Raw genomic sequence first — 12884 nt, forward strand, 5'->3', positions numbered from 1 at the left:
TTTTTTTGCCTACGATTTAATGGTTATGGCACATCTGGGCATCTTTAATGTGCCCCAACGAACGAATGCGAAGCGGCCCTATAATAGCAATGCATTTAGGACCACTGATCTCCACTAGAGGGGGCTGGATGGCGCATTGAGCAAACAGGTATGAAGCCACCGGAAGTGAGCGGCTTGTCCCGGAAGTGAGCGCTTGGCAGGCTTTGTAACCCTTCCGAGTGCTGGTTCGAAAAGCGTCGAGGGCGCTGGATTTTTGCTTGTTCCCTCAAGAGAGCCTGATTGTTGCGCAGTAAGAGCGCATGCGGACCCGAGAAGTATCATGGGAAGCCATTCAATGTAAACATTTTGAGACTCTAGTTGATCAAGTTGTGCATATGTCCCAAGTTCAAATGCCGCATTCTCGGGATTTAATCCAGAACGGGAGTATTAAAACCCAATCAAAGACACAAAAAAGCACGGTCCAGAATATCGACTGAATGCACTAGGAAGCCCAGCCCACCCCCGACTTCCGGGACAAGCATCGAACTTCCGGTGGCTTCACTTGAGCTGGGCTCGGAGAGCAACTAAGCGCCATCCAGCCCCCTATAGTAGAGATCAGTGTTTAGGACCCCTTTGGTAGCCGGCAAACATACAGTGAATGTTTCTATATAATGTGTACTTAAACACTAATATATTAAAGCGCATTATGTTGCAGCTGGCAATGCATACCAAACTGATCTAAGGAATATGTTGTACGAGCTCCGCAGTAATTTGATGCACATAACAGATTAACCTGCACGATAATATGTTATACACCACTGTATACTGATTCGTGCGATATCGTCATGCATTTGTCTGCAACATGATACGGAAGGTGTCGTCTTTGTGGCTTTGTTTCTAACGCGTCGACACCAAATGGCTCAAGCTTGTGAACAACAACCGTTATGTAGTCAACAACTTTGTTGTTCATAAGATACTATAATCAAGATGGAATCTAGTTTCTTAAATAAATGTTGGTTTGAAAGGAATTCACTGTAAACAATCAGGTGTACAAAAGATAAATAAAACGATGCCTGCCTTGCGCATTTTTAAGATGTTTTCCCAAGTGGCACAAAGTAGGTTCTGAAAAGGGTGACCAAGGTGGACAGCCCGAATGGGTCTGCCGTTGGCTTTGGAAGTCGGGCCCAACCACTTGAGAAGCCCAAGACTTTTGTTGCCCTCGGTGACCCACAAAGGGCCAACCTGGGCAGCCCACAGGGGCTCCCGTCGTGAGAACAACAGTGGATCTACTTGGGTAGCCCACATGGTCTCCGTTCTGTCCTGCCCATACATAAAAAGTGGCACAGAAACGGCAACAAATGACAACACACGAATCGGCCTGACATGCTGTCGGATGTCGCGGTCCTGACGGTTGCTGCTAGACGTCCCGTCAAAATGTACGAGCAGACGCGGGTGTCGCTGTCGTCGCGACGTCCAAACTCCTGGCAGCCGAAGTGTCCGTGGGCTCTCAAGCTCGAGGGAGGTCTGCAGACCAACAGGCTTTCTTCACATCCACGCGGCTGCCGTAAAACGGCAAGGATCGAGGCTGGCGAACACTTGATACTTTTATGACGTGAACAGGAGGAAATCGAGGTGCAACTGTTTAGGACGGGTGGTTTTCATTTCAGCCCATTCTCGTTTCGACCTTCTCACTTGGCCCTTCTCAAAACAACTATTCTCAAAAAGATCTTCTCTCTTGGACCTGTCGCATGTGGTCCTTTCCCGTTTCGTCTTTCGCATTCCAACCCTCCTTTTTTGGGCCCGCTCTCGTTTCGCCCTTTTCACCTGGCCCTTTTCAAAACATCCATTCTCAAAAATATCTTGCCTTGACCCGTCGCACTTGAATCGTCTTTTTAGGGTAATATTAATACATTGATATAATTTGTGTGTGTGTGTGTGTGTACGTGTGTGCCACACTACAGGCATACTCTTTCTGCTAAGGATTTTAACAGTGCGTCGAGGTCGTCGTGAAAAGCTACTAGCTGGCAACAAAGCAGACCAACTATTTATCGCAGCCAGATCATATTCCGAAATGTCACGTTGTTTGAGGTCTCTCGACTTGGGACAACGCCACCACTTCTATAATGCAGTGGTTCTCAAATGGGGGTCTGCGAAGGCATCCTAGGGGTCTCCGCGAAGCCCGGTCTCAGCAGTCAGGCACGGCAATATTAGTTGTCTTTCTTCACGTTGAGGAGACACGTCCCAATTTTCGGGAGAGTACTCTCGTGTGTATGTCAATGAGATAAGTCTATTTCGCACTAGCAATGAGTTATATCCATTTATTAAATCATTATCATGATAACCTATACGTTTCTACACCCCTCACCCCGAACGAGGTCCTCCACCATCCCCGCCTTTCTACAAGGGGTCCGCAAAACAAGAACCACTGCTATTATATATGCTATTTCTGTTCAATCGAAGTTTCCAAATTAAATGTTCATCGTTTTTTTTTTCTCATTTGCGTAGAGGAAGAAAAGCAGGCGTCAATGTACGATTCTTAGTGCGTACCTCTACACATAACATATATCTGATGGTATGTTGGGGGCCCAAGCAAGGTAAGGCTCATCAGCAATGCCGCGAAGGCATAACGACGTCAGAAGCATGCCGAACTAGTGCCATTCATTCAGTCGTAGGGCGTACGGGCGAAATGAGAATGGGTCCAGTTGCGAAAAACACGATTCGGATCTTATGAGAAGGTTCAAACGAGAAGGACCAAATGAGAATGGGTCGAAATGTGCAATGTTCAAATGCGAATGGGACGTATTGAGATACACCCGTTTAGGACGCAGTAAGCACACCAAGCTGGAGTCGTATGCGAGGCACCATAGCCATGTAAAAAAATTGCTGTTGAACGAAAGATTAGGGCGCAAAAAAGCTGGTGACGATAAAACAATTTCAGAAAACCATTTTTTTTTGTAAAATGTTTTGACAGTCTTGTGAGAAAAAAAAAATATCGCATGAACAGTGGTGGCAAACAAACGTTCAGGCATGAGACCGAGGAAAAGATACACTCTTTATTTCAAAACTTAAATGAGCGCTCCTTATTATGGCTTATTCGTCCACCACTAAGTTTCCTAGAAGCGAAGCCGGAACATTAATGGCAGGCATTTTGAATCCGTGCCTCTGTCTGCGGCAGCCGGTAGAAATAACTTTGATGAACAACCATTTCGGGTCGCAGTTGGTCGAGGGAAGAGCATCCTGCGTGGTGGGGTAAAAAAGCAGAGAAAAATAGTTTTGTGTGTATGTTTTGATTTATGAAAATTGCCATGAAATTATTTTTCAACTTTTACGAAAGATTGGCTGGATAAATACTTGAACGTTTAGAACCCAGGTAAGGGATCTGTGTTCTTCTCAGTGCCTTAACTTTTACATGAGAAAACAAATGTGGCAACCCGAGCGGGAGCGTTTTCTGGTTTCACCTGCAAACCAAGGTGTCACGTGTGTTGCGGGAAGTTGTGCACCAGAAGTCCAGTTATGATGAATTAGAAGGGCAGGTGCTATAATCTGGTAAGCAAGCGTTCCCTTGATTTAAACCAAACGCAGCCTAGCATATTCTGTATGCGCGAAGCAGTGCCACACTGCACTAAAGGGCTAGGAGAAAATTAATACACTACCAAAAATGGGTTAGTTGAGCATTCCGCCACACACTGAAGATGTATTATTCAGCTGTAAATTAGAACTTATGTGTCCTATGTCTTTTTTTTTTTTAGTAGAATGAACATTTGGGTAAGTTGGTATGAGTTCATTGTGAAAACTAGCGCGAAAAGGACAAGGACCAAAAGGAAGTACTACACAGAACAAGCGATGAATAACAACTGATCTTTTATTGGAATGTGCAGACGGCACTATCTTCGCCCACGCATAGGGCGCAACGTGAATTTTGCACATCTTTCTTCTTCATTTCACGTTCCAGTTGCTAACCAACATCTAGAAAATGCTTCCCTCGAGGAAGCATTTTCCTTTCTTTTAATTTTTCTTTTACAGCCTAAAGTGCTTCCCTCGAGGAAGCACTTTAGGCTGTAATATGCACTGTACGAAAATTGAACAGACTACTATGAGATGATGATTAAGACCACGGCAATAGATAGATTGGGCCTGCTTACATTTCACGAGAGTGTACGAATTATTCATCATATAAAGTTCCTTCACGTAGAAGGGGTCCGTCTAGGGAGGAAGTGGCCGAGTGGGCTAACGCGTCTCAGCTCGGAGCGTGGAGCGAAAGCTTGCGCTGGGAACCTCCTGGGTTCGAACCCCGCCGCCCCCGCCCGTTTCGATCTGGATGAGTTTCGTACCGGCACGCGTTCGTGTGATCACTACTGCGATGCACGTTAAAAATCCCAGGTTAGCGGTTGTACCGCACTGGCTAAATTTCTCATCTACAGCTAAGAGACCGATTACCCGTTGAGGCGCATCTCCATCAAGGCTGTATAAACATAAAGAGCAAGCCAATTTTTTGGGTCCGCCTCCTCCTGTTTTTGAGTTGCAACAGGATTCCTGGAGGTAAAGACGAGTATTGCTTTTTCGCAATTGCATTCGCTGTCTCTACTTACTACTTTTTACTCCCGACTATCTCGGAGATGTGCGTCAAGTATTCACCGCTTTGGGCTCATCAGACGCGCATTAGATTGTGGCTCAGGGTCTAAACGTAAGGATCAGGCGACAAAGGCTATAAAAATCTCGGCCGCAAGTTGATTAGGGAGTTTTCGTAGATCGTTTTCGCCGTCCCGCAAGGCCCTCCGCAACCCGCTACGATAGCGGGAACTCCACAGTCAAGGCTATCGGCGCGCAGGCGCAGTAGTAACTTCTTCGTTGCGGAACGCTTAGCGGAGGGGGCAGCGCGGTCTACGAAAACTCCCTACTGTCAGACGCGCTTTGTGCAAACGTTAGAGGGTAGTCAAGGGGTGAGGTGACAGCGGCCCCCGCGAATTGCGGCGGGAGGTGGCGATTGCCCAAATGCAAAGGCCGTAAGAAGAGAAAGAGAGCGCGCGCTTCCAGTCCGGCTGTGGCCTAATATAGGACTGCCAGCACGAGGAAGGGATAAGGCTGAATCAGAGCCTTTTATACTGGGAGAGTTCGGCGGGTGGGAGGGGCTACGGCCCGCTAGGTCTAGCGGACTCAGCGGGCGCCGCTTCCGCCACGATGTGCCTCCCGGCGAGTGGGTCCCCATTGACATGCGATGTACACGCGTGTAGGTTTTGCCGTTTGCGCTTTTGTTGGCGTAAGGAAAAAGTCGACAAATCAAGCATTTTGTTACGTTAATCATACGTTAAGCATACACTTACCTCGCACAATCGAGAACTCGGCTTTCAGTCAGCCCTTCTTGGTTTCCCAGATCTTGTGCCTTGCGCGGTTTTCTTTTCCTTGCGGGAACCGGTACATCCTGAACCCCTTTTTCGCGTGGTTCGAGCAGCCAACGGCACTGCAGCCCCCCATTTCTTTTTCATCTAACATCTGGCAGAGCGCAGCGCAGAACGATCATTTTCATCGTCGTCTCTCGCTCCATGGACTCTAGCGAGCCGACTGCCGGCTCGAGTCAGTAGGGCAAACGGGTTTTATCAGCCGCCACCAGCCTCACACCAAACAAGGGTAAAGCTTGCAATTTAAGGTTATAATTATAATGCAATTAAATGCAAAGGTGCAATCATGGCCAGAAATTTGTGACAAGCTGTTCTAGTTCACTTATTTACCGACACGTGGCGTATTCACCTTTAACTTTTACGTCGTGTGCAAATTCCCGCCAAACCGAAATGCGTTCCGCGTGCAATGAATAAAATTGTGAAAAATAGAAAATAGAGCTACGTTATCAGAGCTTCTCAAACAGTACTACAGAAAGAGGGAAGATCAATTGATGGACAGCACAAAGAACACGCAGAGAGCGTGCTGACGCGGCAGTAAAACCCGCGCCAGTGTTGGTGGTTAATTCGACGAGACGGGTTGTTTGTGTGTGTCAGTGTGTGCGTGCGTCGGTGCGTGCGCGTGTGTGTGTGTGCGTGTGGTGGGGGAGAGTGTAAAAGCAGCCTGTGAGCGCATTTTGAGGCAAACAAACGCAAGACGGGCGCAAAGAGCGGACGAGCACGCCGTATCACCGCCTCCCGGTTGCAAGAAGTCGATAACACTATTATTCCGCGTTTTCATATCTAGCGATATGGAAGCAAAAAAGTCAGATCTGCGGAAGAATTCCGAACAAGTATTCGAAAAACTACCCGACAATACATATGCGATATTTTTGGAAAGTTGTTTGCAGATTGGCGAGTGTGTCGAGTAAACTACAACAAAAAGGATCCATATTTTGTGTTGCCTAAATTAGGCTTTCATGAACTCCACAACCATCGTATCGCTACACTGCCTCCGCTGAAGTCATCAGGAGCGAAATATTCTCTTTGGTATGACCACTCGCTGTGCTGATGTCTGGCTTCTTTTTTTCTTGGGATTTTTCTTGAAATTGGTAAAACTGAAAAACTCCGAACTGAAATTTTTGAATTAAATGAAACCCCAGGTTAACTGGAAAAATTGCTTTATTTCTGTGGACCCCGAAAACAAACCGCCCTTTTCCGCGAGGCTGCTTCCTTCTGCTGAAATTATTGTTTCTGCATGGGCCACTTAGTGATAACTGGCGCGAATAGCATTGTGTGTTGTAAAAACGCGATAGATGTGCAATAGCTTTTACGACGTAAGCCCTGATAAACCCTGATTTCTGGTCGACACCAGAAATAGATACCGAAAACAGAGAACTTTGAAAAAATGAACACCCAAAGACACCCTTAAATTTAAAAAAGAATACACAAAAATACGGAACCCTACCTATAAGTTATAACGAAATCTAAAAGCTGCACCAACATATACGAAATCCAGCTTATAATTAGGATTCTGCGTTTTCGGAGTTTATTTCTGCTTAAAATCGCGGAGTGTTGTTTAGTGCTTATTTTTTACCATAAATTCGGAGTTCTTTGGAGCTTTCTTTCATCGTACAGAGTTTTTCGGCTTTTTCGGTGAAGTGAACGAAAGGTTGAAAACAGCAGTTTGTGAATTTAGTAAAAGTATCCTTTTCAATGAGAAACGTGTTCGACGATTCCCCTTTTTTAAAATAGAAGCTAAACGGAAGTTCTTTGTGATCATACAAACGAAAGTTGATACTGCGAGGGCCTGAAAAAGGCCTGCAGTTTTTCAAATAAATAAATAAATATTAGATATAGAGAAGTAGAGCAAAACTTGTTCGAAGATTCCTGGAAAATATTAAGACCAGTAGGATTCATAGCAGTTGGCGGTCCTGAAAAATCTGAGTTTTTTTGGGTAAATATAAATATTAAAATATTTTACCGGAAGTATTTTTTCGATTTTATCGAATTTGTCCGAAAACACAGAAGCATACTTATAGTTCTCACGTCCGCCCCAGAAACCGGAATACGCCTAATATATTTAGAAGCCTTTATTAAGTAAATGGAGGAAGGATCTCCACGGTGACGATAAAAATAAAAAGCCGGTTTAATTATGCGAACTGTGTTAAAATAGAAGGAAATATTGACTTATTTATTTTGGAGGTATTGTTGAACTGTACCCGACCGTCATCTCGATCCTTTGAGTGCGAGCGCTCTCTCCTTCCTCTTTCTTAGTTTCTTCCGTGTCTATTTAGTCTCCGGAAGCTTGCACCTTCTTTTTCTTAGTCTACAATACTTAATGATATCACCAAACGTACAGAATTACGCATTCAGAACCCGTCTAAAACTGTACCGCGCTATTCATATAGTCTCATTCTCGATTTATTAGCGTGTCAGATCTTAGGCAATGTAAGTTCATTCATCCTCTCCAGACTCGTCGACTAATCTCGCTCTTTTGCTTACTTCATCGGTTCCTTCAAAACTTCGGTCAGTCCAGTTCACCTCTTTTGGAACCACTGCCAAGCGGGGCAATGCCAGCTCCAACGGCAAGGCTAAGTCCGTCCTGATATTTTTTATAGCGTTACTCCCCCCCCCCCTCTCTGTCTGTCTCTCTCTCTCTCTGCCTCTCTTTCTTTCTATTTTATTAAGAACCACCGGATTCTTTTCGTAAAAAGCAGCGAAAGCTTCCAGCGAATATTTCGTTCAGCATCCATCCTTTTAAAACCTCAGCACTTCCTCGTGCCATCCAGAACTCAAACGATCTTTCCGACAATAATTGACACCATATCAGATCGCAAAAAGTTGCGCGGTGCACTGGTTAACAGTTTCTTTCCACCAGGCTGGCACTCAACAAACTGAGTTTTTTCTTCTGTTGTTGAGCTATTGTAACCCTTACATTGTGTTCTTGCTCCCAAGGGCTTACTTATCAAAGCACGTTTATTCCGATTATCACAAAACGTTCGTCTGCCGTCGAAGGAATATTCTAAACTGTATCTTTGTTTTTTGTGTGTCACTATTGGGCTTATTCACATGTCATCACTTTTTACATTAGTGCTACATACCTCTTCCGCGGCAGACGTTTTCAGCGCTCAAGAATAAATAAAGTTGTGGCTACGCTTTCCGTGAGAAAGTCAGGAAATGCATGAAATACATTTGTTTATTGTTCATTTTTGTTTATTTATTACCTACAGTTCGCCCTTGGGGCATTATTATTTGTGTTTATTTATTACCTACAGTTCGCCTTGGGGTATTAATATTTAAATGGCGGGGAGAAGTTCGCACAAATATGTGGCCGAGGACTCGAGATTGCCTTTTCGAGTAACCAGACACTTCGTTTGCTTTGACGTTCGCTCGCTATGTAATACCTCACCTCAGCTTTCAGGCCCACGTGACAAACTCCCACAATTCAGCTCAAAACGGCGTTATGACCATATCAGGAGTTCTTAGTACTTATCAGAAGTTTGCACACGCCACCACGTTTTTGGAGCATGACATAAGAGCAGTAGTGAGGACTGCTGCACCGAGATTGTGAAGATTTTTCACATTTCAAGAAACAGGCTGCTGCGCATGTGCGTTGTATATAATCAAAAACACGTACGTGTGAAAAAATACAAATGTTGTTCTGTCAACAACATGAATGATATTGCCTTTTTCGCTTCCGCATAATTCCAGCGTAACTTTCTGATACTCCTATCAGAAAGGTAGTTCCAAAAGTGCAATGCAACGCCGTTCTTATTCTAATGCGTGAGTACTACTCCGCTGACACAGCGGCCACCGAGCGAGATTGGTTCCTGCTAGTAAGAAGAGGAAATCGGAGGATTTAGGAACGACTTTATAACTCCACAGTAAATTCAGCTGAAACGAGCGGAACTCCCGAATCTTTGATTTTGTCCAAACGCCGAGGTCTAGTATAAAAACTAATTCGAGTAAATATGCGATATATTCCTGAAGTATGCAATTCTTTGGTCCTATTCCGTTAATTGCTTTAAACAGACACAGTCGTTAAAATTTGATCATATAGCATGACCTCACTACAATGATTAGAGCCTGTGTTCCCCAAGGCCTTCAAATACTCTAACAAAAACGTCGTGAGCTTATGTTAATGTCTGCCCTCACACATCATAAAGTTAAAAAACCTTTCTCAGTTTTCACGTCGGTCGGTCTGTCAAGGGGGTGGTGGTTGCAACCACATAAGATATCGCACCTTCGGTGGTCGCACGGACGCGTGATCATGATCATAAGGGATCACCTGTCCATCGTCACTGAGGTCACGTGACCATAGTCCGTGGGGTCCCGTCCACCACGTGACCACATAAGAAATAGCGCACCTTTGATGGCCACACATGGTCGCGTGACTGAGTCGGAAGCAACCTGACAATACTGATAATAGCGCACTTTTGCTGGCAACATGTTCATGCGTAAGCGTCGTTTGTTTGTGGGTGGGGGTCACGTGACCATGGCCCATCGGTTTTCGTCCACCACGTAGCCACACTAGAAATAACGAACCTGCTGGTCGCACGGTCAAGTGCCCATGATCCGTGGGGTCACGCGTGACCGTCGACCACTACGTGATCCCCCCGCAGTACCCTTCCGGAGCATCTTCAGAATTCCAAAAGAGCACTCACGGAAGAAGCCATATAAAGGACCTCACGGAAGTCGACAAAGATTCCTGGAAACAGTTCCAGACCCCTTTAACGAAGAAGCGTTTACGCCATAAAAGACGGTGCAAAATGCTGCGAGTTCCATGAGAATCTCCTAGACGATTTGGTTTATAATTTCTTATTTATAGCTATATCTAATTTTTCTCTTCAATGAACCGCAGCAAACGTTACGATTCATCCCAGCCAACCCAGCCCGGTGAGCGTGCCACATGACTTTACATTTTTCGCACTGCTGCGCAATACCGTCTGATCACGTGGCGCACTCTCTGTGTTGGTTTGGTTCCGAGGTTCGTGAAGTACCTTTCTGTTCATTTGTGACTGAGACAGAGTAATACCCGTTTCTTTCTCAATGCTCCTTATTCCAGGGCTAACATAATTTTCTACAGCAGTACGCTTCCGGCCACCGTTTTATTGAACAAAGACTGAAGGTCTGGCTACTTTGTTAGGAAAGGGGAGATCAAAGTTAGTGTTAAAAAAAAAACATAGCTTAGCTTATCACTTCGCGTCCGCATACACGATGCACGCACGCGCGCACGTTGCGCTTTTAGAATTCCTTTGAAGGCTCGTTGGGCGTTGTCGTGTTGTCCATGGGCCAAGCAGTTTGGCGAGTCTGAAAGGTTTCAGTGTTCATCCGCTCAGATGTTGTTTCTATGATATCTCCTCGAACCTTGGTCTCTCTATACTCAAGTGGTAGACGACGCGAAATATATAATTTTCATCCCTCTACTACATGCTGGTATCATGGCAAATACTTGAAAATAACTCTAATTTGAAAAAAAAAACGCTTCAAAGTGGACCTGGTTTTTCAGTACTGACGGTTTCGCCCTACTTTTCAAATTTGAGCACACGCGCCTTCACAGGGAACTTTTGGAGCACGGCTCATGCACCCATTCTGGGCGCAATATATAATTTTCATCCCTCTACTACATGCTAGTGCGATGGCAAATACTTGGAAATAAATCTGTCTTGAGCAAAACCGCTCCGAAGTGGACCTGGTTTTTCCGTTTCGACGGTTTCGTCCCATTTTTAAAGTTTGAGCACCCGCGCCTTCACAGGGAACTTTTGGAGCACGGCTCATGCACCCATTCTGGGCGCAATATATAATTTTCATCTCTCTACTACATGCTAGTGCCATGTCAAATACTTGGAAATAAGTCTGTCTTGAGAAAAACCGCTCCGAAGTGGACCTGGTTTTTCCGTTTCGACGGTTTCGTCCCATTTTTAAAGTTTGAGCACCCGCGCCTTCACAGGGAACTTTTGGAGCACGGCTCATGCACCCATTCTGGGCGCAATATATAATTTTCATCCCTCTACTACATGCTAGTGCCATGGCAAATACTTGGAAATAAATCTGTCTTGAGAAAAACCGCTCCGAAGTGGACCTGGTTTTTCCGTTTCGACGGTTTCGTCCCATTTTTAAAGTTTGAGCACCCGCGCCTTCACAGGGAACTTTTGGAGCACGGCTCATGCACCCATTCTGGGCGCAATATATAATTTTCATCCCTCTACTACATGCTAGTGCCATGGCAAATACTTGGAAATAAATCTGTCTTGAGCAAAACCGCTCCGAAGTGGACCTGGTTTTTCCGTTTCGACGGTTTCGTCCCATTTTTAAAGTTTGAGCACCCGCGCCTTCACAGGGAACTTTTGGAGCACGGCTCATGCACCCATTCTGGGCGCAATATATAATTTTCATCCCTCTACTACATGCTAGTGCCATGGCAAATACTTGGAAATAAATCTGTCTTGAGCAAAACCGCTCCGAAGTGGACCTGGTTTTTCCGTTTCGACGGTTTCGTCCCATTTTTAAAGTTTGAGCACCCGCGCCTTCACAGGGAACTTTTGGAGCACGGCTCATGCACCCATTCTGGGCGCAATATATAATTTTCATCCCTCTACTACATGCTAGTGCGATGGCAAATACTTGGAAATAAATCTGTCTTGAGCAAAACCGCTCCGAAGTGGACCTGGTTTTTTCGTTTCGACGGTTTCGTCCCATTTTTAAAGTTTGAGCACCCGCGCCTTCACAGGGAACTTTTGGAGCACGGCTCATTCACCCATTCTGGGCGCAATATATAATTTTCATCCCTCTACTACATGCTAGTGCCATGGCAAATACTTGGAAATAAATCTGTCTTGAGAAAAACCGCTCCGAAGTGGACCTGGTTTTTCCGTTTCGACGGTTTCGTCCCATTTTTAAAGTTTGAGCACGCGCGCCTTCACAGGGAACTTTTGGAGCACGGCTCATGCACCCATTCTGGGCGCAATATATAATTTTCATCTCTCTACTACATGCTAGTGCCATGTCAAATACTTGGAAATAAGTCTGTCTTGAGAAAAACCGCTCCGAAGTGGACCTGGTTTTTCCGTTTCGACGGTTTCGTCCCATTTTTAATGTTTGAGCACCCGCGCCTTCACGGGGAACTTTTGGAGCACGGCTCATGCACACATTCTGGGCGCAATATATAATTTTCATCCCTCTACTACATGCTAGTGCCATGGCAAATACTTGGAAATAAATCTGTCTTGAGCAAAACCGCTCCGAAGTGGACCTGGTTTTTCCCTTTCGACGGTTTCGTCCCATTTTTAAAGTTTGAGCACCCGCGCCTTCACAGGGAACTTTTGGAGCACGGCTCATGCACCCATTCTGGGCGAAATATATAATTTTCATCCCTCTACTACATGCTAGTGCCATGTCAAATACTTGGAAATAAGTCTGTCTTGAGAAAAACCGCTCCGAAGTGGACCTGGTTTTTCCGTTTCGACGGTTTCGTCCCATTTTTAAAGTTTGAGCACCCGCGCCTTCACAGGGAACTTTTGGAGCACGGCT

The 12884-nt window shown here is 45.3% G+C and overlaps 1 protein-coding gene across 1 annotated transcript in view; it reads right to left on the reverse strand.

The window, feature by feature from the left end:
• Nucleotides 1-3112: 3112 nt before the first annotated feature.
• The window catches only part of LOC8030277 (hydroxyacid oxidase 1-like), a 47045-nt gene continuing 37273 nt past the window's right edge, over nt 3113-12884 (reverse strand). The window contains exon 9 of the mRNA XM_040210210.1: nt 3113-3216. Coding sequence (XP_040066144.1) covers nt 3113-3216 — 104 coding nt within the window. The remainder of the gene's footprint in view (nt 3217-12884) is intronic.

Source organism: Ixodes scapularis, unplaced genomic scaffold (genome assembly GCF_016920785.2).
Source record: "Ixodes scapularis isolate PalLabHiFi unplaced genomic scaffold, ASM1692078v2 PGA_scaffold6__148_contigs__length_123643588, whole genome shotgun sequence".
NCBI lineage: Eukaryota > Metazoa > Arthropoda > Arachnida > Ixodida > Ixodidae > Ixodes > Ixodes scapularis.